General features: G+C 46.8%; 1 protein-coding gene across 3 annotated transcripts in view; it reads right to left on the bottom strand.

Annotated features, from left to right (window-relative positions):
• The window catches only part of LOC137561086 (zinc metalloproteinase-disintegrin-like VAP1), a 128,121-nt gene extending 107,772 nt beyond the window's left edge, over positions 1-20,349 (bottom strand). For 2 of the 3 annotated variants that reach the window (XM_068272328.1, XM_068272330.1), the window contains exons 1-3: positions 20,259-20,349; positions 16,967-17,024; positions 9,442-9,524 (exon numbers count right to left, since the gene is read on the bottom strand). In XM_068272328.1, the coding sequence (XP_068128429.1) occupies positions 9,442-9,524; positions 16,967-17,015 (132 nt within the window). In that variant the 5' untranslated portion in view covers positions 17,016-17,024; positions 20,259-20,349. Of the gene's footprint in view, positions 1-9,441; positions 9,525-16,966; positions 17,025-20,114; positions 20,157-20,258 lie in introns of those variants that run through there. The other variant, XM_068272329.1, reaches the window with a different exon arrangement.
• Positions 20,350-26,740: the final 6,391 nt, after the last annotated feature.

Here is a 26,740-nt window from a genome sequence, read left to right as displayed (position 1 = left end):
TGTCTTGGAGTCATCAATCTCAGACCCTAGCTCCCAGGGTAGCCCCATCAAGGCTGTCCTCTGTAATGTCAGATCGATAAACAACAAAACAGCAATCATACATGATCTAATAGAGTCTTCTGATCTGGCCTGCCTGACTGAAAGCTGGCTTTCTGAACCAGTTGGCCCCACCCTGGAGGCTGCCGTGCCAACAAACTATTCCGTGATATACTGCAACAGGAAAGAACGCAGGGGAGGAGGGGTTGCACTTTGCTTTAGATCAGCTTTGAAAATCAGACCACTTACTGTAGGTCCTACCAACTCGTTTGAATGCTTGGGGGTGCAACTTTCAGCTGAGAAAAACATTAACATATTGCTGATCTACCGCCCACCAGAAAAACACTCAGACTTCCTTAAGGAACTTGTAGACCTCCTATGCAACCTAACACTGGAACACCCCAGATGGATTGTTCTTGGAGATTTCAATACATGGGTGGATGACTCCTCTTCAAAACTTGGAATAGAGCTACCTCGTGCCTTACATGAACTGGGCTTCCTCCAATCAATCAGCTCTGGTACTCACAGGAAAGGCCACACTCTGGACCTTATATTCCATACTGGGCTGTCAATAGCCAATGTGGAAATTAATCCTGTTGCCTGGTCAGACCATCACACTATCCACTTCTCCCTCTCAATACCAGCTGTCAAACACCAGGTCAAGAATCAAATAAAATATCGCCGCTTAAAAGGGCTAACACCTCAACATATCCGAGATAACCTTAGCTTTGATGAATTGACTGACTCCAGCTTGGACCCTGATACTCTGGTGTTTAAATACAACAAATGTGTGTCCTCCACCTTTGAGACCATTGCTCCTCTGCGCACCAAATATCTTACTCCACACCATCATGCACAGTGGTTTGATAACGCTATAAAAGAGCTGAAAAGACAAGGTCGAAAACTTGAGAGACTGTGGCGCAAATCTCAGTCCCCAGAAGACAAACATGCCTTAATCCTCCACTTGAAGAGCTACCAAAAGGTAATCACGGGAAAAAAAATCATCCTTTCTATCACAAGAGATTGCAAATGCAGTTAACAAACCAGCCCAACTGTTCCGCACAGTGGAAAAACTCTGCAACCCGGCATGTCAAAAACTTAACATCGAGTCTTCAAAGGACCTCTGTGACCAATTTGCCCATTTCTTCACAGACAAAGTCTCCGCTATAAGGTCCGCCATCCAACTTACAGCATCTGAGCCTAATATAGCGCCGAAGACCATTAGCAGAGACAATGTAACACCTTGGTCAAACTTCAAAGAAATTGATGAAGAAGTCACATCAAGCATCCTCCTTCACGTCCGCCTAACTACCTGTGACCTAGATCCTGGCCCAACACAGTTCATGTTGAACTGCCCCGACCTGTTCGTACCGGTATTCCTAAAAATTGTTAACTGTTCCTTAAAATCAGGGATATTTCCTGCTTTACTGAAGGAAGCAATCATCAGGCCTCTCCTCAAAAAACCCTCCCTGGACCCAGATGCAATGACCAGCTACAGACCTGTCTCTAACCTTCCCTTTCTGGGCAAGCTAATTGAAAAAGCTGTTTACCTCCAGCTAGAAGCCAAAATCCTACAAAACAACAGTTATGACCCATTCCAGTCTGGCTTCAGGAAACACCACAGCACTGAAACGGCCCTCATCCAAATATGCAACCACCTGCTCATGGCAAGAGACAGAGGAGAGTGCTCCATCCTCATACTGCTAGACCTTTCTGCAGCCTTTGATACAGTTGACCATGACATCTTGATAAACAGGCTACAGGAATACTGCGGCATTGATGGCATAGTTCTTCAGTGGTTCCAATCCTTCTTGAGTGGCAGAACCCACAAAGTGTCTATGGGGCCCTTCCTGTCCACCCCTGTATCACTTAGGTATGGGGTGCCCCAGGGCTCAATCCTCTCTCCCCTGCTTTTCACGATTTACATGTTACCACTGGGAAAACTAATCCAAAAACATGGCCTGACATACCACTGCTATGCAGACGACACTCAACTATATCTTTCCTTCAAGCCTGGTGTGACAGACCCAACTCTAACTATAAACGCCTGCTTACGTGAACTACAGCAATGGATGAATGACAACTGGCTGAAACTAAATGCAGACAAAACTGAAGTCCTTCTGATAGGAGGGCAGAGCATGATAACAAAACAACTTAACTTGCAGTCTTCACCACTGGGAATAGGAGGCACGGATCTGCGCAGCTCTGATCATGTGCGTAGCCTGGGAGTTCTAATTGATTGGGATTTAAACTTTAGAACTCAAATCTCTGCTGTGGTGAAATCATCCTATTTTCACCTGAAGAACATTGCAAAAATCAAGCACCTCATACCCCCAGAAGATCTGCCAACCTTAGTCCACGCCTTCATCACATCTCGACTGGACTACTGCAATGCTCTCTACACTGGCCTTCCAAAAAAGGTCCTGTACCGACTACAGCTGATACAGAATACTGCTGCCAGACTGCTAACCAACCAACCCCGTCACTGCCACATAACGCCAGTCCTGCACTCCCTTCACTGGCTACCTATAGAATGGAGGGTCCTATTCAAGATCGGCCTACTGACATTTAAATCCCTGAATAATTTAGGCCCTGGATACATGAAAGATGTGTTGCAGCTGCGTAGCAATCCCCGCATTCTCAGATCAACAGGTTCTAATAATCTATTAATACCCAGAGTCCACTTGGAAACTTTTGGTCCCAGAGCCTTCTGTCATGCTGCCCCTACGTTTTGGAACTCCTTACCTCAACAGATCAGGACAGCTCAATCCCTGGACGTGTTTAAATCCAGACTGAAAACCCACCTGTTCAGTTTGGCATTTGCAGAAATATAACTTTTGTTGTGTGAATACTTCATCCTACTAATTACTGAATCTGAGAGAGCCTAAGCGCTTTGAGTCCTATGGGAGAAAAGCGCTATAGAAATGTTATTGTATTGTATTGTATTTGTCATAGCTGGGACCAGCGTTTCCTGAGGCAGGTTGCCTGATGTTGGTATCATCACGCTGATCGTTTTCATCTTCAGAATCCCCCACTTGCATCATGCCAGCGGTTTCCATCTTCAACATTGATTTCTTCAGTAAACACAGCAGTGGTATTGTAATGCTGACTGTAGAGTTGTCACTGCTCAGTCACGCAATGTGGATTGCTCAAAATTTTGGAGGACTTGGCAGAGATCCAACATGGTGGCCCAATCAGATCCACAGAAGCTTGGTAGCTAGCTGCTGGAATGCGCCTCGGCACTGCGCAAAAGCGTGCTAGCATGTGCAGCGTAGAATTCCAGCGCGTAGGGAGGGACATCACCCAGCGAGCGATGGTGCGCTAGATTAAAGCGCTCCTGCATCTCTTGGTGAGTCCTTCAGAAGCGGTACTGGACTTTTAACAATGTTTTTTTTTTTTCCTTCAACAGAAGATCTGCCACGTTGGAGTGAGGAGGACGCCGCCGACCCCGACACCAAGCTGAACCCCGGCGAAATGCAAGCAGAGGATCTTCAGGAACCCTCAAGGCTTTGAGCAAGCTGAGGAGGATCAGCAGTCCCGACGAGACCTCTCCTCATATGCGACTGAGTGCAGTGGAGCTCCCCAGAACAACCTCTCAGTTGTCACTTTGTCACTGGTCACTTTGTCACTTTGTCATTTTGTCACTTTGTCACTTGTCACTTGTCACTTTGTCACTTTGTCATTTTGTCACTTGTCACTTTGTCACTTGTCACTTGTCACTTTGTCATTTTGTCACTTTGTCATTTTGTCACTTTGTCACTTTGTCACTGGTCACTTTGTCACTTTTCACTTGGTCACTTGTCACTTGGTCACTTGGTCACTTGTCCAGATGATCTCGGTACACCTCCTGCGATTCAAATTCCTGCACACATTGCTCTGGGATTTGGGTGTGATGAATGATGCATCTAACTGGCCACCGGAGGCAATTAAGGCCTTCAAAACATTGAAAGCAGCTTTCTGTTCCGCCCCCATTTTGCGTCATGTTGAGTTGTTGACGTCATGTTCATCCTCGGCCTCGCCTTGCATTTCAGTGCGAGGTGCATTTTCCACAGAAAAAGGTTGTGAATCCGGGCACAACATTTGTGGCTGTTCCATTGACCTTTCACAGGTAGAAGATTGTGGGGGTGGGAATAGCTCCTCCGAATAGCCCATTGTGTCCTGAAAACTACTCATTGCATTGCTTTGCGCACACATTTTTTTGTCCACATGCAAGGCCTGAGTTGCACCTGAAAGCGTGGCCTTCTCCTCCTGCGCCTCCTCCTGTTCCATCACGTCTGCTGCTGCTGGGTTAGCGTTGACGCCCGGTCTCTGTTTATTGAACCTCTTATCTTTATTACATTCATGACTGCATGGCGGTAAAAAGCATGCTATCCGCACGCTTCTTGTCCTCATGCAAGGCCTGGGTTGTTGTGTCTCAAAAAGCATGGCCTTCTCCTCCTGCGCCTGCTCCTGTTCCATCACGTGTGCTGCTGCTGCTGGGTTAGCGTTACCGGTCCCTTTTCCTGGAACCTCTTCTCTGTATTACATTTATGACTGCATGGCGACAAAAAGCATGTTACCTGTGCAAAGAAACATGACATTTTCCACATTTAAAAGACAGTTTTTCCTTTGAAACTTTACAATCAATTTTCTCAAAAACTATAAGCTCTTTTTCAAATATTTTTTTTTCCTCTTGTACCCACTCCCAAGGTGCACATACCCTGCTAATTTGGGGTATGTAGCATGTAAGGAAGCTTTACAAAGCACGAAAGTTCGGGTCCCCATTGACTTCCATTATGTTCGGAGTTCGGCGCGAACACCCGAACATCGCGGCGATGTTCGGCGAACGTTCGCGAACCCGAACATCTAGGTGTTCGCCCAACACTAATTTCCACCTCGGGCCTTTCTATGGATCCTGCCAAGGTCTCTGCTGTTCTGGAATGGCCTCAACCAGTGGGACTAAAATCTCTCCAGAGATTTTTAGGATTCGCCAATTACTATAGAAGGTTCATAAAGGGGTACTCCACAGTCATTGCACCCCTCACTAGTCTCACTAAAAAAGGGGCAGATACTACCCACTGGTCTCCAGAAGCTTTACAAGCGTTCTCCACGTTAAAAGACTTGTTTTGCTCTGCACCCATCCTGAGACACGTCGACACTTCCTACCCCTTTATTGTTGAGGTGGACGCCTCGGAGGTCGGGGTGGGGGCTGTGCTGTCGCAGCGATCAGGGTTGCAGGGTAGATTACACCCATGCGCCTATTTTTCTCGTAGGTTCTCTCCGGCAGAGAGAAACTACGACATAGGCAACAGGGAGCTCCTGGCCATTAAGTTAGCCTTTGAGGAATGGCGCCATTGGTTGGAAGGAGCAGAACATACAATCACAGTTTTCACTGATCACAAAAATTTGGAATACATCGAGGGAGCTAAAAGATTAAGTCCCCGTCAGGCTTGATGGTCTTTGTTTTTCTCGAGGTTCAGATTCATAATTACGTACACTCCAGGTAGCAAGAACATTAAAGCAGATGCCCTGTCCAGATGTTTTGAGCCAGAGACAGGACAGCCCTCTACCCCAGAGACCATTGTCCCGCAGAAACTGATACTGGCAACAACTGAGACATGGAAAGACTGGACGGAGACCTTAGGGCCCTTTCAGCAGGACGCCCCGGAGGGGAAGCCTGAAAGGGTTATGTTTATACCACTGCCATTCCGTCTCCAGATCTTACAAATGTTCCATTCACACAAAAATGCGGGACACCCTGGGGCCTCCAGAACACAGGATCTGGTTGCCAGGTGCGCTTGGTGGCCTTCTCTGGCAACGGATTGTAAGGAGTATGGTAGAGAGTGTGCAGTGTGTGCAAAAAAGTAAGCCCTCCCGGCTGGCACCTGTGGGAATGTTGCAGCCCTTACCCACCCCGAGTGAGCCGTGGACCCACCTGTCCATGAATTTTGTGGGTGAACTTCCCAGGTCTGAGGGCATGTCGGTCATTTGGGTGGTAGTCGACCGCTTCAGTAAAATGGCCCATTTTGTGCCCTTAAAAGGACTCCCCTCGGCCCAGGAGTTGGCCGATTTATTCATCATCCATGTTTTCCGTTTGCATGGCATTCCGGAAAACATCGTGTCAGATCGGGGAGTCCAATTTGTTTCGAGATTTTGGAGGGCATTCTGTCACCAAATGGGCATGGAACTGTCATTTTCGTCGGGCTACCACCCACAGACCAATGGTCAGGCTGAGAGGGTCAACCAATCGTTAGAACAATTTTTGAGGTGTTACGTTGCTGAAGCGCAAAACGATTGGGTCAAGTTTTTGCCCTTCGCAGAATTTGCGCACAATAATTTGAAAAGTTCGTCCACGAGATTCTGTCCATTTCAGATAGTTACTGGGAAGCTGCCCAAATTTTCCCCATTGCCAATCGCTTCCACTCTGTTTCCAGCTCTGGAGGCCTGGCAAAAGTCATTTAGGGACGTGTGGGGGATCGTGGAAAATAATTTGGGGAAAGCGTTTCAAAGTCAGAAAGGTCAAGCTGACAAAAAACGTTCCTTGGAGTGGAAATTTCAACCAGGAGACTTAGTCTGGGTATCCACACGTCACTTAACCTTAAAACAGCCTTCAGCCAAGTTGGGGCCCAGGTTTGTGGGTCCATTTCCAGTAACTAGAAAGATCAACAATGTTACTTATGCCATTGATCTTCCTGCCAGTATGCGTGGCGTAAGATCCTTTCACGTGTCTCTGTTTAAGCCAGCAGTCCATGTGGGTCCCACTCCTCCTCCTCCTGTGATGATAGATGACCAACCTGAGTACGAGGTAGAGAAGATTTTAGACTCACGCATAGTTCAGAACTCAGTACAATATCTGGTTCATTGGAAAGGGTATGGTATTGAGGAGAGATCATGGGTACCTGAAGGTCGCATGCATGCTGACAGACTGAAAAGTGAATTCCACGCTTTATATCCTGAGAAGCCTGGAAGGAGCTGTCCGGAGTCCACTCCTCAGGGGGGGGGGGGGGTACTGTGAAGAAACGCAGAAAAGCCGCCGCGTGGACGCAAGATGAGGCGGCTGTTTCCGCGGCTGGCATAGCGGTAGCGCGGAGAGACGCGGCGGTTTGTACGCATAGGCCTACTTCTCTCAGTAAGGCGGGATGCGGAGGAAACGCCGCACGCTCAGACAGCGTGGCGGCGGAATCCGCATCCCATACAGCAACAACATTACCACACATGACTGGTGTGGCTGGGACTGGTGGTCCACGCTGGTTTGGGGGGGACGCGTGCGCGCGCGGAGAGGCAGGGCCTTTATGGCAGTCAGAGGAGGGTCAGCTGACCAGGCCGGTCGGCTGACAATTGCAGCAACTTTCATTGGTCCAGCACTTGGGGGAGGTGCTGGAGAGCACTGGTGTATATACACTGGGTGCTGGGCATTCCTCTGGTGTCTGGCGTTGCGATCACTACGTGGTAGCACTCAGGCCTTGTCTGTATCTGTGTTCTAGCATAGTTTCCAAAGGTGTCGACGATCGCGGACCTCACACCTTAGCGCTAGGAATATTGAACTGTATTATTTGTTATGACCTTCTGCCTGCCTGACTATCCTCCTGTACTCTGATTCTGTACCTTGCTATTTCTGATATCCTGTTGCCAAACTCTGCTCGTTCCTGGACTCTGTATTTGCATTCTGATTCTGTACCTCGCTATTCTGATACTCCGTTGCCAAACCCTGCCTGTTTACTGGATTCCGTATCTGTCTCCTGAATCTGTACCGTATCTGTCTGTGTGTTTACGACCTGGATTGCCCGACCTCGAGAACTGGCCTTACTGTTAGAGGCAGTTCCCAGACCTGTTAGTGACACCCTCTCTCTGGTGTCACTCACGCTCTGTCCTTCCTACTCTCAGCCTAGCTCCTCCCCCGGGAGAGTCTAGGCCTACGGAAGGAACTACTACTGTGCTATTCTCAAAGTATTATTGTTGCACTTAACACTCACTTGCTATCTCAGGTGTCCAGAGGTTAGTAGATATATCTGATTATCGGTGATACTGCAGATCACCAATAATCGGGTATATTCTGCATTCTCGGTGATACTGCAGTTCACCGGTAATCAGACCCTCTCTGTGTTACACCGATCGTTACAGATAGAGTAATGGTTAAGGAGACCAGGTTTCAAATCTCGGCTCTGCCTGTTCAGTAAGCCTGCACCTATTCAGTGAGGAGACCTTGGGCAAGACTCCCTAACACTGCTACTGCTTATAGAGTGTGTCCTAGTGGCTGGAGCTCAGGAGCAGTGATGAGCGAAAATGCTGATATTCTTTTCACATCGAAAATCATTTTGTCATAGGTTTGTGATTTTTTTGTATTTTTTAGAATGTTCATGCTAAGATTAAAAAAAACTAAAATTTTTGCAGTTTTGCAGTAAAATTACAATTTTATCTCGTTTTTGCGAATTTTTACCATATTGTGAAAATGCAATGTATTTTCGCAAAAATTTCCTCAAAATCAACAAGGTCATTTTCAATGTGAAAATTACTTTGGTGAAAAGTTGCATGCATCATTGGCCAGGAGAAAAGCGCAATATAAATGTTCTGTGTCTTGTTTTGTCTTCAAAATAGGGAATGCATCCAAGCCGGCATTAAATGTAAGTAATTTGCCACACATTTTCTATAGTAAGATGATGATGATCCAGAGGCTGCTCTGATTCTAATCCACCCCACCAATGCTCACCGGAACCCTCTTTTACTTCGAGGCTGCGTTCCGCGCTGCTATGCAGGTGCGGGCCATACAGATTTCCAGCTGGGTGGGCGGGGGGGGGGGCAGTTAGAGTTAGGCATGGGTGCGGGGTTGGATATGGATCACTGGGGGGAGGTCTGTTAGGATTTGGTTAGCTTCAGTGTAGCTCCGTGATGTGCAGCTAATTACCTTGAGGCTTCTGTCTCTGCATGTCATGTGACATGCATTGCGAAGAACATGTTTATTGGCTGCCCATTACATGGTTACACTGAAGGGGGGAGTGGAGATCTGTCCTGTCAACAGAAGCAGGTCAAGTATGATGCTCCTTTGCTTTGCATTAAACTCTACATTTGCTCACAGGAGTGGACCACCTTAGTCCCTTGGCCTTCCCATGTGGGGCGATTGTTACACTCCTGTCCCCAGACCTCTGGTAGAGGACTCCAGTTGGAGCAAGACATATATCAGCCAAAGAAGTTTGAAGAAAGTTTATAAATATATATAATTTATTATAGAGGTTTGGAATGGAGACAAAAAATATATAAATAATTCCATAGATCATTAAATAATGTTTCATTTCCCTAGATCATTAGAAATATCTGCAAATACACTAGGTATAAACATGACAGAACATCGCTGTTTTATTACACAAAGTTCAGATGGAAAGCAATAGAGAATGTTTCATACTACAATACATCCTGCATCACCCAACATACCTGAGTGTCTCTCTTGTAGATAGAGTGAAGTTGCCGAGGAAACACCACCTCATAATTATGTCCCTTGTATAGAGGATTATAACCTGTAGAAGGACAAACCCACAGCTGTATCTCCACTAATGTAACTCAGAGCAGGATAGAGTGATTATACAGTATAGCCTGTAGCAATTACTTAATTCGAGTCAGTCTATATTGCTCCTCTAAACTTTACCCTAATATGGAGGCTACTAGCTATAACACATGATCACTGCAAGCACCTAAAGCTGGAGCCTGCATTTACACTTCGGGCTGGTGCACATTACAAGAGCTTTTTAAGCGCTAATGATTTTAAAAGCTCTTGCTAATGCAATGCTATGGTGGATTTTTACAGAATCACATGGCTCCAGTGTGCGCACACCAATAGGATAACATTAGCAAGAGATTTTAAAATCACAAAGCGCTCAGAAAAGCTCTTTTGGTGTGCACCAGCCCTTAGATGCGTTGCATTGAGTTGCATCACATTGCATCCCATTGAAAAAAGCATGCTGCAATGCAACACGATGCAACTTGCCACAATGCAACGCAGAAGTGCAAAAATGAGGAGCCAGAACTGCAAAATTTGCCACATGTGAGTACTTTGGGCTTGATTCACAAAACGGTGTTAACTGTTAGCGCGGCTTTTCCCGCGTTTCAGCCCGTTTTCGCGTGTAAAACCAGGTTTCGCATGAAATACCGGTTATCGTGCTCAAAAATTCGTGTTTGCGCGTTAACGCAAATTGTTTGCGCGTTAACGGTCGCGTTCCCGCAATAAGACAAATTTATCACTCGAACATGACCGTTAACGCGCAAAAAATTCACTTTTCACAGCGTGCTAACAGTTAGCACTGTTTTGTGAATCAAGCCCTTAGAATGGAGCTATCAGTCTAAGGCCTCGATTCACTAAAGGGTGCTAAGTGTTAGCACGCCAGTGAAAAGGCACTTAGGACACGAAAACGGCCGCTTTACGCATAAAATGTCGCACCATTTGCACGCAAAATAGCCTGAAAAGCTATTTTACATGCGAACTGTGTGATGTTTCAGGCACACCAACTTAACGCGCGATCAGTAACAGCTTTGGACGTGCAAACTACTTAGCACCCTAATTTGCCCGTCCAAAGCTTTTAGATGTGCTAACTGTGTTAGCACCCTTTTGTGAATCAAGCTCTATATGAATGACAATCCCTGTCTTGTAACCATCATTAGGATAATTTTTTTTTTAAACGATTCTCGGCCAACCAGACATTTCATTCCTTTAGGGTGACAGTGGTCAAGAGTGTGTACAGAGCTTTACTGTTAAATGGGCACTATGTTGAAAAATTGTAAAATTTGAAATATGTGCAAACAGACAAATAAGAAGTACATTTTTTCCAGAGTAAAATGAGCCATAAGTTACTTTCTCCTATGTTGCTGTCACTTACAGTAGGTAGTAGAAATCTGAAAGAAGTGAAAGGTTGTGGACTAGTCCATCTCTTCATAGGGGATTCTCAGGGATTTATTTATTTTCAAAAGCACTTAGTGAATGGCAGTTGCTCTGTCCAACTGCCAAAAAACTGTGTAGCGAGTAGGGAAGCTGTCCAGCATCATTGTTTAAATCCTTTTTAGGGAATATCTTTATAATGAATAAAAGCCTTGCTGAGAATCCCCTATGAAGAGATGGACTAGTCAAAAACCTGTCACTTCTGTCAGATTTCTACTACCTACTTTAAGTGAAAGCAACATAGGAGAAAAGTAATTTATGGCTCATTTTACTCTGGAAAAAACGTAGGAGGATTACTCTGGAAAAAAGTAGGAGGATTAATTGTAATTTGTAATTAATTCTAAAGGTGGCCACTAAAGATACAATTTGCCAAACTATCGGTTACAAACGATTATCCGTATGATCATTGAGAAAATTAACGGGCAAAAATGTACTAACCAATCAGATTGACGGGATCGATGGATTCCATTCATCTGATTGGTTAGGAGATTTCTGACAGTTAGTGGTCCCAAATAGGGTTGCTCACAATCGAAATTATAAGTAGCACTTGCTGGGTGAAGGGGGTAGGGGGTGGGAGAGGTTTAACTTACCCATGCTACACCCTATAGCTTCCGGGTCTAAGGAGGAAGCATGGGACTTACGTGGAACGCGAGTGGAGCACTTCGGCTATAGGAAGCGGCATGGGTAAGGTAACACTCCCTCTCCCGTGGCTAGTAAGTGCTACTCGTAATTTTGTTTACGAGCAACCCTAGTCCCAAACGATCATTTCCGATTGTCCGTACGAATAATCACACATAAATGATTGTTTGACGAATTGTATAGTTAGTGTCACACACCACATGGTGGCCGGACTGCTCAATGCCTCCCAATCTATTTCAGCGCACAGACAATCCAATATGGTGGATTCAATCGCTGCACTTAAACTGGAATTGGGCAAGAGACAGGCCAGAAGGGAATGTGTGAGCCACACAAACACTTTACTGCTGATATTTCAGGTACAAGGCTGCCGGGAAAAGGGAGACCCGCTCTAACTATTCTAAACCCGGTAAGATTTACCTGGGAACATACATTTTACCTGTATTTAGTGTATACACCCTATTGTAGGGTTTCTCCTGCCCAGTTAATAATCTTTTATTTTCTTTGGCAAGAGACTGAATGGTAATATTTCCCAACATCCTCATACACACCAAACAGTGTGATGTCACTTAGCAGTAAAGGGCCCGGTAATTATTGCAACACAGATTGCTGTTCACAACATTCAGGAATAACCATAAGCATTGCTACATTGCAGTAATATAAAATCTGCTAAGTTCTCATAAAGGGTACTTTTTCACTAGGTAAATTCCTTCTATTTCCACTATCCAAGATTTTGCTGTGATTGCGCCATATACCGTAGGGTGTAGGAGTGCAATCGCACAGGTCAGTGTAATGATCCGCTCAGCTGGCTGCACAGGCAGCCAGTTGTTTGACCATTCCTTATGCCTGAGAGATGCAGGTCTCTGGAAAAGAGACCTGGCTTCATCTTGCAACTTTCAGAGTTGCTTTGCTGAGAGACTTGCATAAATGCAAATTGCTCAGCTGTCTCGTTTGAGGGCTGGCAGTATAAAAGCCTGCTGCTGACCAGAAGGCTTCGCTGGTCATAACGGTTTGTAAACTCACTCCTGGAGTGTCAGCCTTCTCTGTTGGTTTGTTAGCTAACTTAGAGTAATTCTGGGGGCTGTATTAGACACCCCTCTAGTTCAATCAGGTTGTATATTTGTATTGCCTGTTCTGTCTGTCTGTTGGGCGCTAACCAGAGCAGCGGTTGCTACTGGTAGCCCCTTCTGTTGCTTTTCTTGGATCGCACTTGCTCTGGCGGAAAGAGCAGTGGATCCTGCTAGCTCTGTTGCTTTACTTGGATCGCACTTGCTCTGGCGGAAAGAGCAGTGGATCCTGCTTGCTCTGTTGCTTTACAAGTATGAGTCCAGCAGGAATCAGAAACAGGAAAAGTTGTGACTGGGCACACCATCTTAGGTAGGGTGCTTGGTATTGTGGTATAGGCAAACCACCAAAGTATAAGTCCAGAATTCAAATATACCAGCACTCCAGTTTTCTCAAAGAATCACGCTCTTTTATTGAGCTAACATATCCACAGAAATGACTGACAATTGTTTCGGGGCCTCGCAGGGTCCCCCTTTCTCAAGGCGTGTGTGGTTATAATCAAACTTCCAAATACAACTAATATATACATCACTAATCCCCTATGCCCCCACCCCAAACCATGGTGAAAAGGTGATGTCATCTCCTCTGCTCAAAACAACAACATATGCCCATTTTGTCAAATATTTACTCATCTATGCCATGAGCAATTTTGCTTTAAACTCCAGTGTACACAGTGCTACTGAGTCATGCATGTCTACCTGTCCCAGTGTCTCCTCGCGGTGCTCCTGTTGTAATCCATGCTGATTAGTACCACCATTCAAATGTAAACATCCAGCGGGGAGCCGTTGCTAGTCATGACTGACAGCTTCTCACGTTCCTAATCCCGTATCGGGCTATCGTTCGCGCCGCTGGCCACGCCCCCGCTTCGTGACTGGTTAATGCCATCAAACCAATCACTATGCGGCATCACATCGCTGCCCGGCAACCAGGGCCGCAAGGAGTCATGGGATTGACTCCAGCGTGTCCCACTGTTGCCAGGCTACGCTAATGTAGCTCACGTGGGGCTGGGAACTACGGTGTCTCATTCACCTCCTCATGAGGTTACGACAGTGACACCCAGAGACCTCAGAAACCCACATCGCATTTCTTGATGTTATGGTGCACAACGTTGATAACAAACTCAGTACGTCACTGTACCGGAAATCAACGGACAGAAATACATTGTTGCATTACACGAGTTCACATCCAAAACATCTTAAAGATGGACTTCCAGTGTCACAATTTCTGAGGGTCCTGCGAATTTGTAGCAATCAGGAACGAAGAGATATACATCTGAAGGAAATCAGCATGGATTACAACAGGAGCACCGCGAGGAGACACTGGGACAGGTAGACATGCATGACTCAGTAGCACTGTGTACACTGGAGTTTAAAGCAAAATTGCTCATGGCATAGATGAGTAAATATTTGACAAAATGGGCATATGTTGTTGTTTTGAGCAGAGGAGATGACATCACCTTTTCACCATGGTTTGGGGTGGGGGCATAGGGGATTAGTGATGTATATATTAGTTGTATTTGGAAGTTTGATTGTAACCACACACGCCTTGAGAAAGGGGGACCCTGCGAGGCCCCGAAACAATTGTCGGTCATTTCTGTGGATATGTTAGCTCAATAAAAGAACGTGATTCTTTGAGAAAACTGGAGTGCTGGTATATTTGAATTCCAGCAGGAATCAGGTGATCGTCCTGATCAGCTGACACTTTCCCTGCTGGTATAAAGGTCCTGACTTCTGCTGCTGCGTACAAACTGCCACCTTGGACGCGTGCCTACGCGTGCAAACCGCCGCGTTGGATGCGGAATCAGCCGCCTTGCTTTCAGCAGATGCGGCGGCTTTTCCGCGTTCTCACACGCCTCTCTCGTGATTCCGTTTCTACTTTGTATCTGCTGTTGTGTGTGCACCGTCGTGGGTTGGCGACTAGATTGGTGCACACACATACATTCGGTCCCTGTGCTCATTCTCATTCGCAATCGCTTCCCTTGCGATTGCGTTCTCACTTGGTTTCCTCTGTTGTGTGTCCACCGTCGCAGGTTGGCGACTAGATTGGTGGACATACATAGAATCCTCCTCTGTGCCTATTCAGTTTTGTGTCGCTGTTAGCAATCACCATCCCTTGCGATTGCCTTCTCACCTGATTTTCATGGTTGTGTGTTCATCGTCGCTGGGTGGCGACTAGATTGGTGGACACACATACACTCTGTCTCTTACTCTCTCTCTTTAAGGGCTATCTTGCCCTGCGTTCTTCCCTTCGTACAATTCCTGTCTGGCGTCTGTGGCAGGGCAGAGGATCTGTTCCTCTGCACTCCACAGCTCCATCTGCCGACAGGAATCTCCCTCTACAGGTGCGTTGCACCTTTTGCTGGGTTCTCTCAAATCATACACTTGTGGAGCATTTCCGCGGTGTGAGTGCACATCCTGTGCGCTGACCACGGAGAGAATTCCACAATCGTTACAGTCAGATTCCAACATTGCACTAGTATAAAAACAGCACTGCGATTAAGGCTGGTTTCACCCATGGGCCCATATGCAATTTTTTTTTTGCCTTCAAAACCACCAACAAGTGAGAAAATCCTCAAAATAGTTTTGGTAGTACTTTTTAATTTACACTTTGGTACTTTTTGAATTACACTCACACTTTACCCAAAGGGGCTAAAGCCAATGGGCTTGATTTGCTAAGCGGTGCTAACCTACTTAGCATGTCTAAAGTCTTTAGTGCTAACCAGGGTGCTAAGTAGGTTAGCACTGGTTTTCTCAATCAGAGCTCACATTTCAACTGAGTTTAGACATGCTGAGGGCCAGTGCTAAAGTTAGCACCGCTTAGTAAATCAAGCCCAATATGTACTGAAATTGGTTACAGTTGATAACCAACAATCATCAATGGTACTGTAAGTGTGAGGAAAAAGGGTCTTTGCTGATCCCCCCCACTAGATAGTGGGGTGTAGCTATCTCCTTCCAACACACTCCACAACTGTGATTTGAGTACTGTATATAAGTCTAAGTATTAATAGTACCAATACTGGACTTATAATAGAAGGCTAGGATCCTCAATAAACACACTATATAGTCATAATGCGGTGCATGTCCGAGGAAAATTTGTATTATAGCCAAATAGAGGCTATACCTTATTATTGTATATACACTGTATGCACCCTTTTCTTGTCCTGTCGTGATTAAACCCCAGTATACCTTCCGTGAAGGAGTGTTACCTATACTGTTTGACCCCTGTGTGGTCTCTATTTGGCTATAATAAAAATTTTCCTCAGACACACGCACCGCATTATGACTATAAAGGGCTCGATTCAGTAAACGGTGCTAACCCAGTTATCACGCCTAAACACTTTGGGCGTGTTAACTAGGGTGCTAACTAGGTTATCACTGTTTTCCAAATCAGTCCGCGCGCAAAGTCCGGTTTGCTCGAAACGTTGCATCGCGATGGCCCTATAACGTCGCATTGGATGCGACTTTAACGTTGCATGCATGCGACTTTAACGTTGCATAGGGGCGACGTTAAGGACGCATCCAATGCGACGTTACAGGGTCATTAGGTGCGACATTAGCACGCACCGGACTTTGCGCGCGATGCTTTAGCCCCTTTGGGTAAAGTGTGAGTGTATCTGTTTTGCTAGTACTATTTCTGGTAGTGTAATATACTTTTTCAATTAAAAAGTGCTTAAAAGTTTTTTTTGTTTTTTTTTAAAGGTGAAACATTTTCTTCGAGGAGAAAATTCAGTAGAAAAAGTTAATTCCATATGGGCCATAGTGCGGTGCGATTGTCCAGGGGAGCCCGTTGAGGGTAATCACACCGCACCATTTTGTGTTTAAGTCACCCTGCGGCAGAGTGCGCCAACAGGGTGATTTGCCTAGCTCTGCCACTCGCTCAGTGACGTGCTCCCTACTGGACAGGAAGTACATCACTGAATTATGGCCGATCACCGCACGCACGCGCGCCGCACCGCTACCTCAACAATCGAAATAGATTTTTGCCGTGCCATTGACTCCAGTGCAATTGTGTGTTGAGCAGTGCAGCTCGCCAATGCACTGCAGAGTATACATTGCCTCTGCGTTGTCGGAAGCATTCCGTCACATCGTGAAACGTGTGTGAAAGGGGCCTTATACTGTATGTTAATTGTATTAGGATCAGCAAAATGGTTTTAGCTGATTGCAGATAGTGAAAAAAAGTATTCCATATATGCTACATTTCTTCCACAGTAGTAAAAGTGGTGCCTACACTATGAGCTGCTGCAATCTGTCTGAAAGCTGTGCCATACATAAACTGAACAGCAGAACTAAAGAACCAACATACTTTTTCTTTTTTAGTTTTATTACTCACCTAAAACTGGCAGCAGTAGTCTGAGCAGAGTCAGAGTACACATCAGCATTTTCTAGGTCTGAAAGAAGATCCATTTAGTTAGTTGCAAAAGAATAACAAGACAGTCCCTAATTTACAAACAACTTGATATACAACTTTTCATACATAAAAACAGTTGTCTAAAATATACTGGACTCTTTTTAACCAGCTGAGCGGTCTGGACGAGCTCAGCTCGTCCAACACCGCCAGCGGCTGCCGCTCAGGCCCTGCTGGGCCGATTTTAATGAAATAAAGAGCAGCACACGCAGCCGGCACTTTGCCAGCCGCGTGTGCTGCCTGATCGCCGCTGCAGCGCGGCGATCCGCCGCGTGCAGCGGCGAAAGAGGGTCCCCCCAGCCGCCCGAGCCCAGCGTAGCCGGAACAAACAGTTCCGGCCAGCGCTAAGGGCTGGATCGGAGGCGGCTGACGTCAGGACGTCGGCTGACGTCCATGACGTCACTCCGCTCGTCGCTATGGCGACGATGTAAGCAAAACAAGGAAGGCCGCTCATTGCGGCCTTCCTTGTTTATTATGGGCGCCGGAGGCGATCGGAAGAACGCCTCCGGAGCGCCCTCTAGTGGGCTTTCATGCAGCCAACTTTCAGTTGGCTGCATGAAATAGTTTTTTTTTTATTTAAAAAAAACCCTCCCGCAGCCACCCTGGCGATTTAATCAGAACGCCAGGGTGGTTAAAGGATACATGATAGAAAAAATAAATAAATGCTGATCTACTTACCTGGAGCCTCCTTCAGCCCCTTGAAGTCTCTCTGCTGGCAGCCACTCATCTGCGGTCCCCTCCGTAGGCAGGTCGGCAGTGCGCAAATGCGCTGCTCTTAGATGCGCTCATGTGGCCGGGAGCATTTTGCACAGAGCAGAATGCTACCAGCCACGTGAGTGCGGTCCCGAAAGGCACGTGTATGCATTAGCGTATGCGCAAAACAATAAGCATTTGTATGTACAGTTCCTATCCTACATAGAAGAAGTAGGCTGCTTTTTTAACCCCGCCCCTCAAAACTGTAAACCCGGTTCACATTTGGCGCTTGCCCGCAATTGCGTTCAGGTTCGCAATCACGATTCAAAATCTTGCGATTCTCCATGATTTGCGATTGTGATTCCCGTTCAATAGAATGGGAATCACAGCGCAATCACCCCCAAATAGCTGCATGCAGCGCATTTGCAATTGATCGCAAACGCTGCAGAGTGACTGTATCCATAGGGATACATTAGGAGCAGCGCTTTGCTGATCGCCGGTGTTCAACAAAGCCCTGAAAAAGAGCAGAGTATGAACCAGCTCTAACAGTTAAGAATTAGGGCAGCAGTTAATGACAGCTTCTGAGTCCAAAGAACAGATAAAAAAGTCAGCCAATGGTTCATGGTCAACCAATAAAAATGTCAATCTTTTTGGCTTTTGTACCCAAAATAAGATTCTAGGAAAGTCCTAAGTACTTAGAATTAGAACCAGGTGTGTATCAATAGAGGGGGCACCAGCCATTAAGCTATCGGCACGTTCGTTACCGGGGTAATGCACGTTGCCATAGCAACAAACGCATTACACCTGTAACGCGCATGCTGCCAATGGGTTAAAGGCCAGTGCTTCCCCAGTGCTAGTAATGGTAAAATTGCCCTGCGCTCAACAATAGAATAATTTCATGCTGATTATCTTCACATAATGCTTGGTTTTCTGTACAATTTGATCATAAAAATCTGATTGAATGATCACATTTTAGGAAAATATTGTACGTCTAATGGGCACCTTAAAGAAAACCCGAGGCGGGGTTCTTCCATCGCAATCCCCATACAGAGGCTGGGTCTGTCTATAGAGCCCAGCCTCTGTTGCTAGTTAGTTTCCTCCAAAGCCCCCCCTGCGCTCAGCCAGACCCCATAAAACACAGCCGCCCTATGCGGCTGTGTTTACCTCACTAACGTCAGTCTCGGCTGTTCCCCCCGCCTCCTGAATCTCTCCGGTCCCCGCCCGCGTCCCTTCCCTCCAATCAGCGGAAAGGGACGTGGGCGGGGACCGGAGCGATTCAGGAGGCGGGGGAGCGGTGAGACTGGCATTAGTGAGATAAACACAGCCGGCTGCGACACGCTGCGTGTCGCCAGCGCGGCTGTGTTTTATGGGGTCTAACAGCGCGCAGGGGGGGCTTTGGAGGAAACTAAATAGCAACAGAGGCTGGGCTCTATAGGCAGACCCAGCCTCTGTATGGGGAATGTGATGGAAGAACCCTGCCTCGGGTTCTCTTTAAAGGACCACTCCAGCGAAAAAAGTAAGCAGTTAAAATCTGACAGAGCCGACGGGTTTTGGACTAGTCCATCTCCCTGAGAATTCCCCATGAGGAGATGGACTAGTCCAAAACCTACCAGCTCTGTCAGATTTTAACTGCTTACTTTTTTTTTTTGCTGGAGTGGTCCTTTAACAAACACTACAAAGAAAACTGAAGAAAAAGCAAAACTGTTGCTCTTGGCAATCAGCTAAAACGATCACTGTTTACTGAAACTGCTCCATTTCTTTTGTCCAAGTGTGTTTGCACATCTTGATAATTCAGTGCCAGTTAATTAATATTAACACAACAAAGATAAATAAACAAAATAGAAAGCCCATGTTTTACTGCAGCAAAGTGTATTTATGGAGTCTGCATGGGGATTGTTTGATACAAGTAATTGCTTCACTTTTCTATGCACCAGTCCCTGCATCAGTTATAATTCTATTTTGAAACAAGACTAACAGCAACCAGGGTACTGTTAAAATGAAGCTACTATGCACATTTCTTCAGTTTACAATACAAGGGGACATAAATATAGCTATACTGCATGTTATGAAGAAAAATAAACTGTACACCTTATTTATACAATGGTGCTGGAAGCAAGCAGTGAAAGCAAATGGCAGTAACCCATAGCAACCAATTTAAATTTCCTTTACTAATTACAGCCTACAAGGTGAATATGGTTTGGTTGCTATGGTAACTACCATTTGCACCACACAGTGTCTTCTTATAATGAAAAAATAAATAAAATGAACATTGGCATATATATATTTCTTGTAATTATTTATGAATACATTATTAGGATAATCATAACCGGCAGAGGACAAGGTGTGCTTGTACAAAGTCAGAATCTTCACCAATCCTCACCCATCCAAATTCATTTTGGATCATCTCCCTCCATTCCCAGATATGAGGACAATTCCAAAATGATTGATGGTGGGTGGGGATGAGTGGTAATTCTGTCACACCTCAACAGTAGATGTATTTTGTACAGATGCCTCACAGACTCACATTCAATGACAGCAAAGCAGCTTGGGCCTTGTGCATAAAAACACTTTCAAGTCTTGTTGCCACCCCTAGCAACCAATCAGCTTCCAGTATGAGCCAACTTGGGCTTCTATTGGCTACTGTGAGCTTAGTTTTGTTATTTGTAACTTTATTAGTGCAACCACTTTACAGCTGACACTTTTTGTGAGCTAACCATGTTTGACTGAATACTACTCATGATCTTGTTTCCTTATACTGATATCTTATCTTATACTGATATATTTCCAGATCTATGTACAAGCATCTGTACATCTATAGAGACAAATAAAACCTTTTTTTCTCTCTCTCACTCTGTCATTATTACCACAATGCATTTCTCAAACATTCTATGTTTTAGTGAATTGTGCTTGATATCAGGGTGCAAAGCCTGATTATTTTTCCAGCCCATTTTACTTTGGTTGGTGTGGAATAATATAGGAGTATCACTACACTCCCTATTTAATATATATGTTTTACACTATATTATTAAACACAATTTCAAAAATTCAAAACACAGAAAAAAATAAAACATGCAGAAATGACCATGGCACAAAACTCCTGCTGTTCTGCACAGACCGCAAAAGCGCATGTCATTTTGTAAAAAAAAATATGATACTATATTTCATTGTTTGGATTATGGAATAACAGGGGAGTTGCTAGCCCCAAAGATCAGCTGTGGTGCTTCAATGGCGGGTATGCTGGGAGCTGTGGTGCATCAATCTGCTGGCGTCTCTATGTGGGCATACTGGGTGGTGTGGTGCCTAGAGGTGTACCGAACGGTTTGCCGGCGAACGGTTCCAGGCGAACATTGGGGGTTCGCGTTCGCCTGCGCCAGGCGAACTTTTCCGGAAGTTCGATTCGCCCCATAATGCACTATGAGGGTCAACTTTGACCCTCTGCATCACAGTCAGCAGGCACATTGTAGCCATTCAGGCTACAGTAAGCCCTGGAGCCCCACCCCCCCCTTATATAAGGCAGCCTCCGGCGGCCATTACAGTCACTCGTGTGCCTGCTAGAGAGAGGAAAGGGACAGCTGCTGCAGACTTTTTCTCTTAGGGACAGATTAGTTAGGTTCTAGGCTGCTTTGCTTGTTCCTGACTGATTAATATTGCTTTTAAAGCACCCAGCAACAGCTCTTTTCAGAGCTCAACCTGTACATTTTTTTTTTCTGACACTTTTGTTGCATGCACAGCCTTGCTAATTGATAGTGTGTGTGCCACTGCCAGCAGCCCAGCACATTCAGTGAGTGACTGACTGCCTGTGTGTGTGACAGGGAGCTGCACATTGTACTACCCAGTACTGCATATACCCCAGTACCTGTTGTGTTTACTTAACCCACCTCATCACTGCATATACCAAGCTTTGTGTTGAGTGAACCCAGCTCACTGCATCTAACTACCCAGTACCTGTTGTGTTTACTTAACCCACCTCATCACTGCATATACCTAGCGTTGTGTTGAGTGAACCCAGCTCACTGCATCTAAGTCTAACTACCTGTTGTGTTGAGTGAGAACCCACCTCACTGCATCTTAAGTACCTTTACTGTATACTGTTCAGTGAACCCAGCTCACTGCATCTAACTACCCAGTACCTGTTGTGTTTACTTAACCCACATCATCACTGCATATACCTAGCGTTGTGTTGAGTGAACCCAGCTCACTGCATCTAACTACCTGTTGTGTTGAGTGTGAACCCACCTGGCCACCTCACTGCATCTAACTACCTGTTGTGTTGAGTGAGAACCCACCTCACTGCATCTTAAGTACCTTTACTGTTGAGTGAACCCAGCTCACTGCATCTAACTACCTGTTGTGTTGAGTGTGAACCCACCTGGCCACCTCACTGCATCTAACTACCTGTTGTGTTGAGTGAGAACCCACCTCACTGCATCTTAAGTACCTTTACTGTTGAGTGAACCCAGCTCACTGCATCTAACTACCTGTTGTGTTGAGTGAGAACCCACCTCACTGCATATAGCTAGCATACCCCCGAGATGGACAAAATGGACAAACCAGGTAGAGGAAGAGGTAGAGGCAGACCCAGAGGAAGGCCACCAGCCACCGGCAGGTCTGTGGCTGTGCGAGGTGGTGTTGCTGTGATTTCATGCGGACCTGCCCCAAAATTCAGTGCTCAGAAGAAGGCACGTGCCATCACTTCCCAAAATCGTGAGGAGGTGATTGAGTATTTAACACAGAACACCTCATCTCCCGCAGCCACCAGCGCTACAACAAGCACCACATCCGCTGCATTTGACACTTCGCAGGAGTTATTTGGTGGTGGTGGTGAAATCACTGATTCCCAGCCACTACTGCAACAACAACAAGAAGGCGCAGGTACACCACCTCATACGTCTGAGTTAGGTGTCGATAGTATGGACGTAACGTGTGTGGATGGGGATGATGGTGGACCACCTGAAGTTGGTGCACTTGAGGAGGTGTCTGAGGAAAGCGCAGCTGGCCAGGAGGATTATGATGACGATTATACGGATACCACATATGTTCCCGGTAGAGGAGATGACCAGGGGTAGTGTTGGGCGAACATCTAGATGTTCGGGTTCGGGCCGAACAGGCCGAACATGGCCGCGATGTTCGGGTGTTCGACCCGAACTCCGAACATAATGGAAGTCAATGGGGACCCGAACTTTTGTGCTTTGTAAAGCCTCCTTATATGCTACATACCCCAAATTTACAGGGTATGTGCACCTTGGGAGTGGGTACAAGAGGAAAAAAAAATTTAGCAAAAAGAGCTTATAGTTTTTGAGAAAATCGATTTTAAAGTTTCAAAGGGAAAACTGTCTTTTAAATGCGGGAAATGTCTGTTTTCTTTGCACAGGTAACATGCTTTTTGTCGGCATGCAGTCATAAATGTAATACATATAAGAGGTTCCAGGAAAAGGGACCGGTAATGCTAACCCAGCAGCAGCACACGTGATGGAACAGGAGGAGGGTGGCGCAGGAGGAGAAGGCCACGCTTTGAGACACAACAACCCAGGCCTTGCATGAGGACAAGAAGCGTGCGGATAGCATGCTTTGTACCACCATGCAGTCATAAATGTAATAAAGATAAGTGGTTCAATAAACAGGGACCACGCGGCAACGCTAACCCAGCAGCAGCACACGTGATGGAACAGGAGGAGGCGCAGGAGGAGAAGGCCACGCTTTGTGAGACACAACAACCCAGGCCTTGCATGAGGACAAAAAGCGTGCGGATAGCATGCTTTGTACCGCCATGTAGTCATAAATGTAATAAAGATAAGAGGTTCAATAAACAGGGACCACGCGGCAACGCTAACCCAGCAGCAGCAGCAGCAGCAGCACACGTGATGGAACAGGAGGAGGCGCAGGAGGAGAAGGCCACGCTTTGTGAGACACAACAACCCAGGCCTTGCATGAGGACAAAAAGCGTGCGGATAGCATGCTTTGTACCGCCATGTAGTCATAAATGTAATAAAGATAAGAGGTTCAATAAACAGTGACCACGCGGCAACGGTAACCCAGCAGCAGCAGCAGCACACGTGATGGAACAGGAGGAGGCGCAGGAGGAGAAGGCCACGCTTTGTGAGACACAACAACCCAGGCCTTGCATGAGGACAAAAAGCGTGCGGATAGCATGCTTTGTACCGCCATGTAGTCATAAATGTAATAAAGATAAGAGGTTCAATAAACAGGGACCACGCGGCAACGGTAACCCAGCAGCAGCAGCAGCAGCAGCAGCACACGTGATGGAACAGGAGGAGGCGCAGGAGGAGAAGGCCACGCTTTGTGAGACACAACAACCCAGGCCTTGCATGAGGACAAAAAGCGTGCGGATAGCATGCTTTGTACCGCCATGTAGTCATAAATGTAATAAAGATAAGAGGTTCAATAAACAGGGACCACGCGGCAACGCTAACCCAGCAGCAGCAGCAGCAGCAGCACACGTGATGGAACAGGAGGAGGCGCAGGAGGAGAAGGCCACGCTTTGTGAGACACAACAACCCAGGCCTTGCATGAGGACAAAAAGCGTGCGGATAGCATGCTTTGTACCGCCATGTAGTCATAAATGTAATAAAGATAAGAGGTTCAATAAACAGGGACCACGCGGCAACGGTAACCCAGCAGCAGCAGCAGCACACGTGATGGAACAGGAGGAGGCGCAGGAGGAGAAGGCCACGCTTTGTGAGACACAACAACCCAGGCCTTGCATGAGGACAAAAAGCGTGCGGATGCCAGCACCTCTATTGCGTACATTGCCAGTTCGTGCCAGGTGTCTAGCTTCATGCCCGGTTTCAGGTCCAGCGGTGCCAGCCACAAATCCGTCTGTTCCTTTATTCCCCTCCAAATTTCCTCCCCTGTGTGCTGCTTATCCCCAAGGCAGATCAGCTTCAGCAACGCTTGCTGACGCATGCCAACAGCTGTGCTGCACTGCTTCCACGATCCTACTGCTGCTGGTGCTGGGTTAGCATTTCCGGATGAGGTACAGCTTTGAGATGCGTTGGAGGAGAAGGAGTCAGAGAGGTAGGTGCTGCTGTTGTTATCCAGCTGTTTGCGGCGTGGGCAACACCCGCGCCGTAGCAGGTGAGGAATCGCTGCCAGGCTCCACAAGGTTCACCCAGTGCGCGGTAAGGGAGATGTATCGACCCTGGCCGAACGCACTCGTCCAGGTGTCAGTGGTGAGGTGAACCTTGCAGGCAACGGCATTCTTCAAGCTTCGGGTTATTTAGCTGACCACGTGCTCATGCAACTCAGGCACTGCAGAGCGCGCAAAGTGGTAGCGGCTGGGAACCACGTAACGTGGGATGGCCACTGACATCATGCCCTTGAAGCTGTTTGTCTCCACCACTCGATATGGCAGCATTTCGCAGGCCAGAAGCTTGGCTATGCTGGCTGGCTGTTACTGCCACGGCCCGGGGGTCATTTGCTGGCAATTTCCTCTTGTGCTCAAACATCTCAGAAACAGACAACTCAACCGTAGCGCTGCACACCGAAGGGCTGTTGGTTGTTGTGTTTGATGAACACTGGGAGACCTCAAGAGCACTAGTCCGGAAAGTGACAGTGTCAGCATCGTCTGATGTTTGTGAATGTTGTGAACCACGCAATGGCTGGGCTACTGCTGCTGCTGAGGCGGGTCTGGTGGTGAGTCTGGTGAACCCAAGGGAGGCAGTGTTGCTGGTGGTACCCTGTCCTGCCGCGTTTGCCCACAGAGTGGGATGTTTGGATAGAATGTGGCGGCTCATGCTGGTGGTGGAGAGGTTGTTAATACTTTTCCCCCTGCTCAGGCGGGTCTTGCACACCTTGCAAATCGCCATGGTAACATCCTCAGTGCAGTCTTCAAAGAAAGCCCAGACTTTAACTGGCTGAGGACTCGGACCTCGTGCGTGATGTGCTGGTGCTGCTTAACCCACTGCTGGACGCTTGAGAGGTCATCCAAGTAATTATCTGGTCCTGTTCTTTTGGATCTGTGAGGGTTGTTGTCCTGGACAACATGGGCAGTATTGAGTGGGTTTTCTTGGGTGCTCCCCTGTGGCCTGTACGTGAACCGTCAGGGGAAACACCTCTTCCCTTGCCCCTCCCTCTTTCACCGGATTTCTTCCTCATTTCACTTATCCTTAAAGTACACGCTGACTGGCAGCAGTACAGTGGCAGTACAGAAATGCTATACAGTGGTGGGTGAGCGGTGTACCACTATTGTCAGCAGTGACACAGAGCACAATGCTATACAGTGGCGGGTGAGCGGTGTACTACTGTTCCCAGCAGACACAGAGTGGAAGTAAACACAATGCTATATAGTGTGGCTGAGCCGTGTACACAGAGTGGCATTAAACACAATGCTATATAGTCTGCTATATAGTCACCCCGAACAGGGTGATGTTCTGCAGAACCCGAACAGTGGCAAACACTGTTCGCCCAACACTACTGGGAGGGAACGCAGATTTTAGTACCTAAACACACGATACAACATGTTTTCCGGGGTCGGACTCTGAGGCACATACAGATGGTCCCGATCATCATCCTCATCATACAACTCTTCTCCTGAGTCTGACCCACCCACCACCTCTGCCACCCCAACATCCCCAGACACAGACCCCTCATCGTCCTCAACATTAACTTGGGATGCTGGCCTGAGCCAGACCTCCTCCTCCACATCAGGCCCCATCATCTCCTCAATGGCAGCCCTCATTAATCGCTCTGGCGACGGACTGATGGACACAACGTTCTCCTCCGGGGAGGGCTGCTGCTGACCACTGGCTGCTGGGGTGGATGTTATAGCTTGCGTGGGGCGTTGGCTGTTGCTGTTGTTGGGAGTGCTGCTCACAGCGGAGGTCTCTGGGGAACTCATGTTGAGCTCATATAGTGGTTGACGGTGAGTGGAGTATTACTGATCCCAGCAATATACACACTGACTGGCAGAGTACGCAATGCTATATAGTGTGGCTGAGCGGTGTACACAGAGTGGCAGTAAACACAATGCTATATAGTCTGGCTGAG

The sequence above is a fragment of the Hyperolius riggenbachi genome, chromosome 3 (assembly GCF_040937935.1).
Source record: "Hyperolius riggenbachi isolate aHypRig1 chromosome 3, aHypRig1.pri, whole genome shotgun sequence".
NCBI classification, from domain to species: Eukaryota; Metazoa; Chordata; class Amphibia; order Anura; family Hyperoliidae; genus Hyperolius; species Hyperolius riggenbachi.
This window is presented reverse-complemented; position numbering and strand designations above follow the sequence as displayed.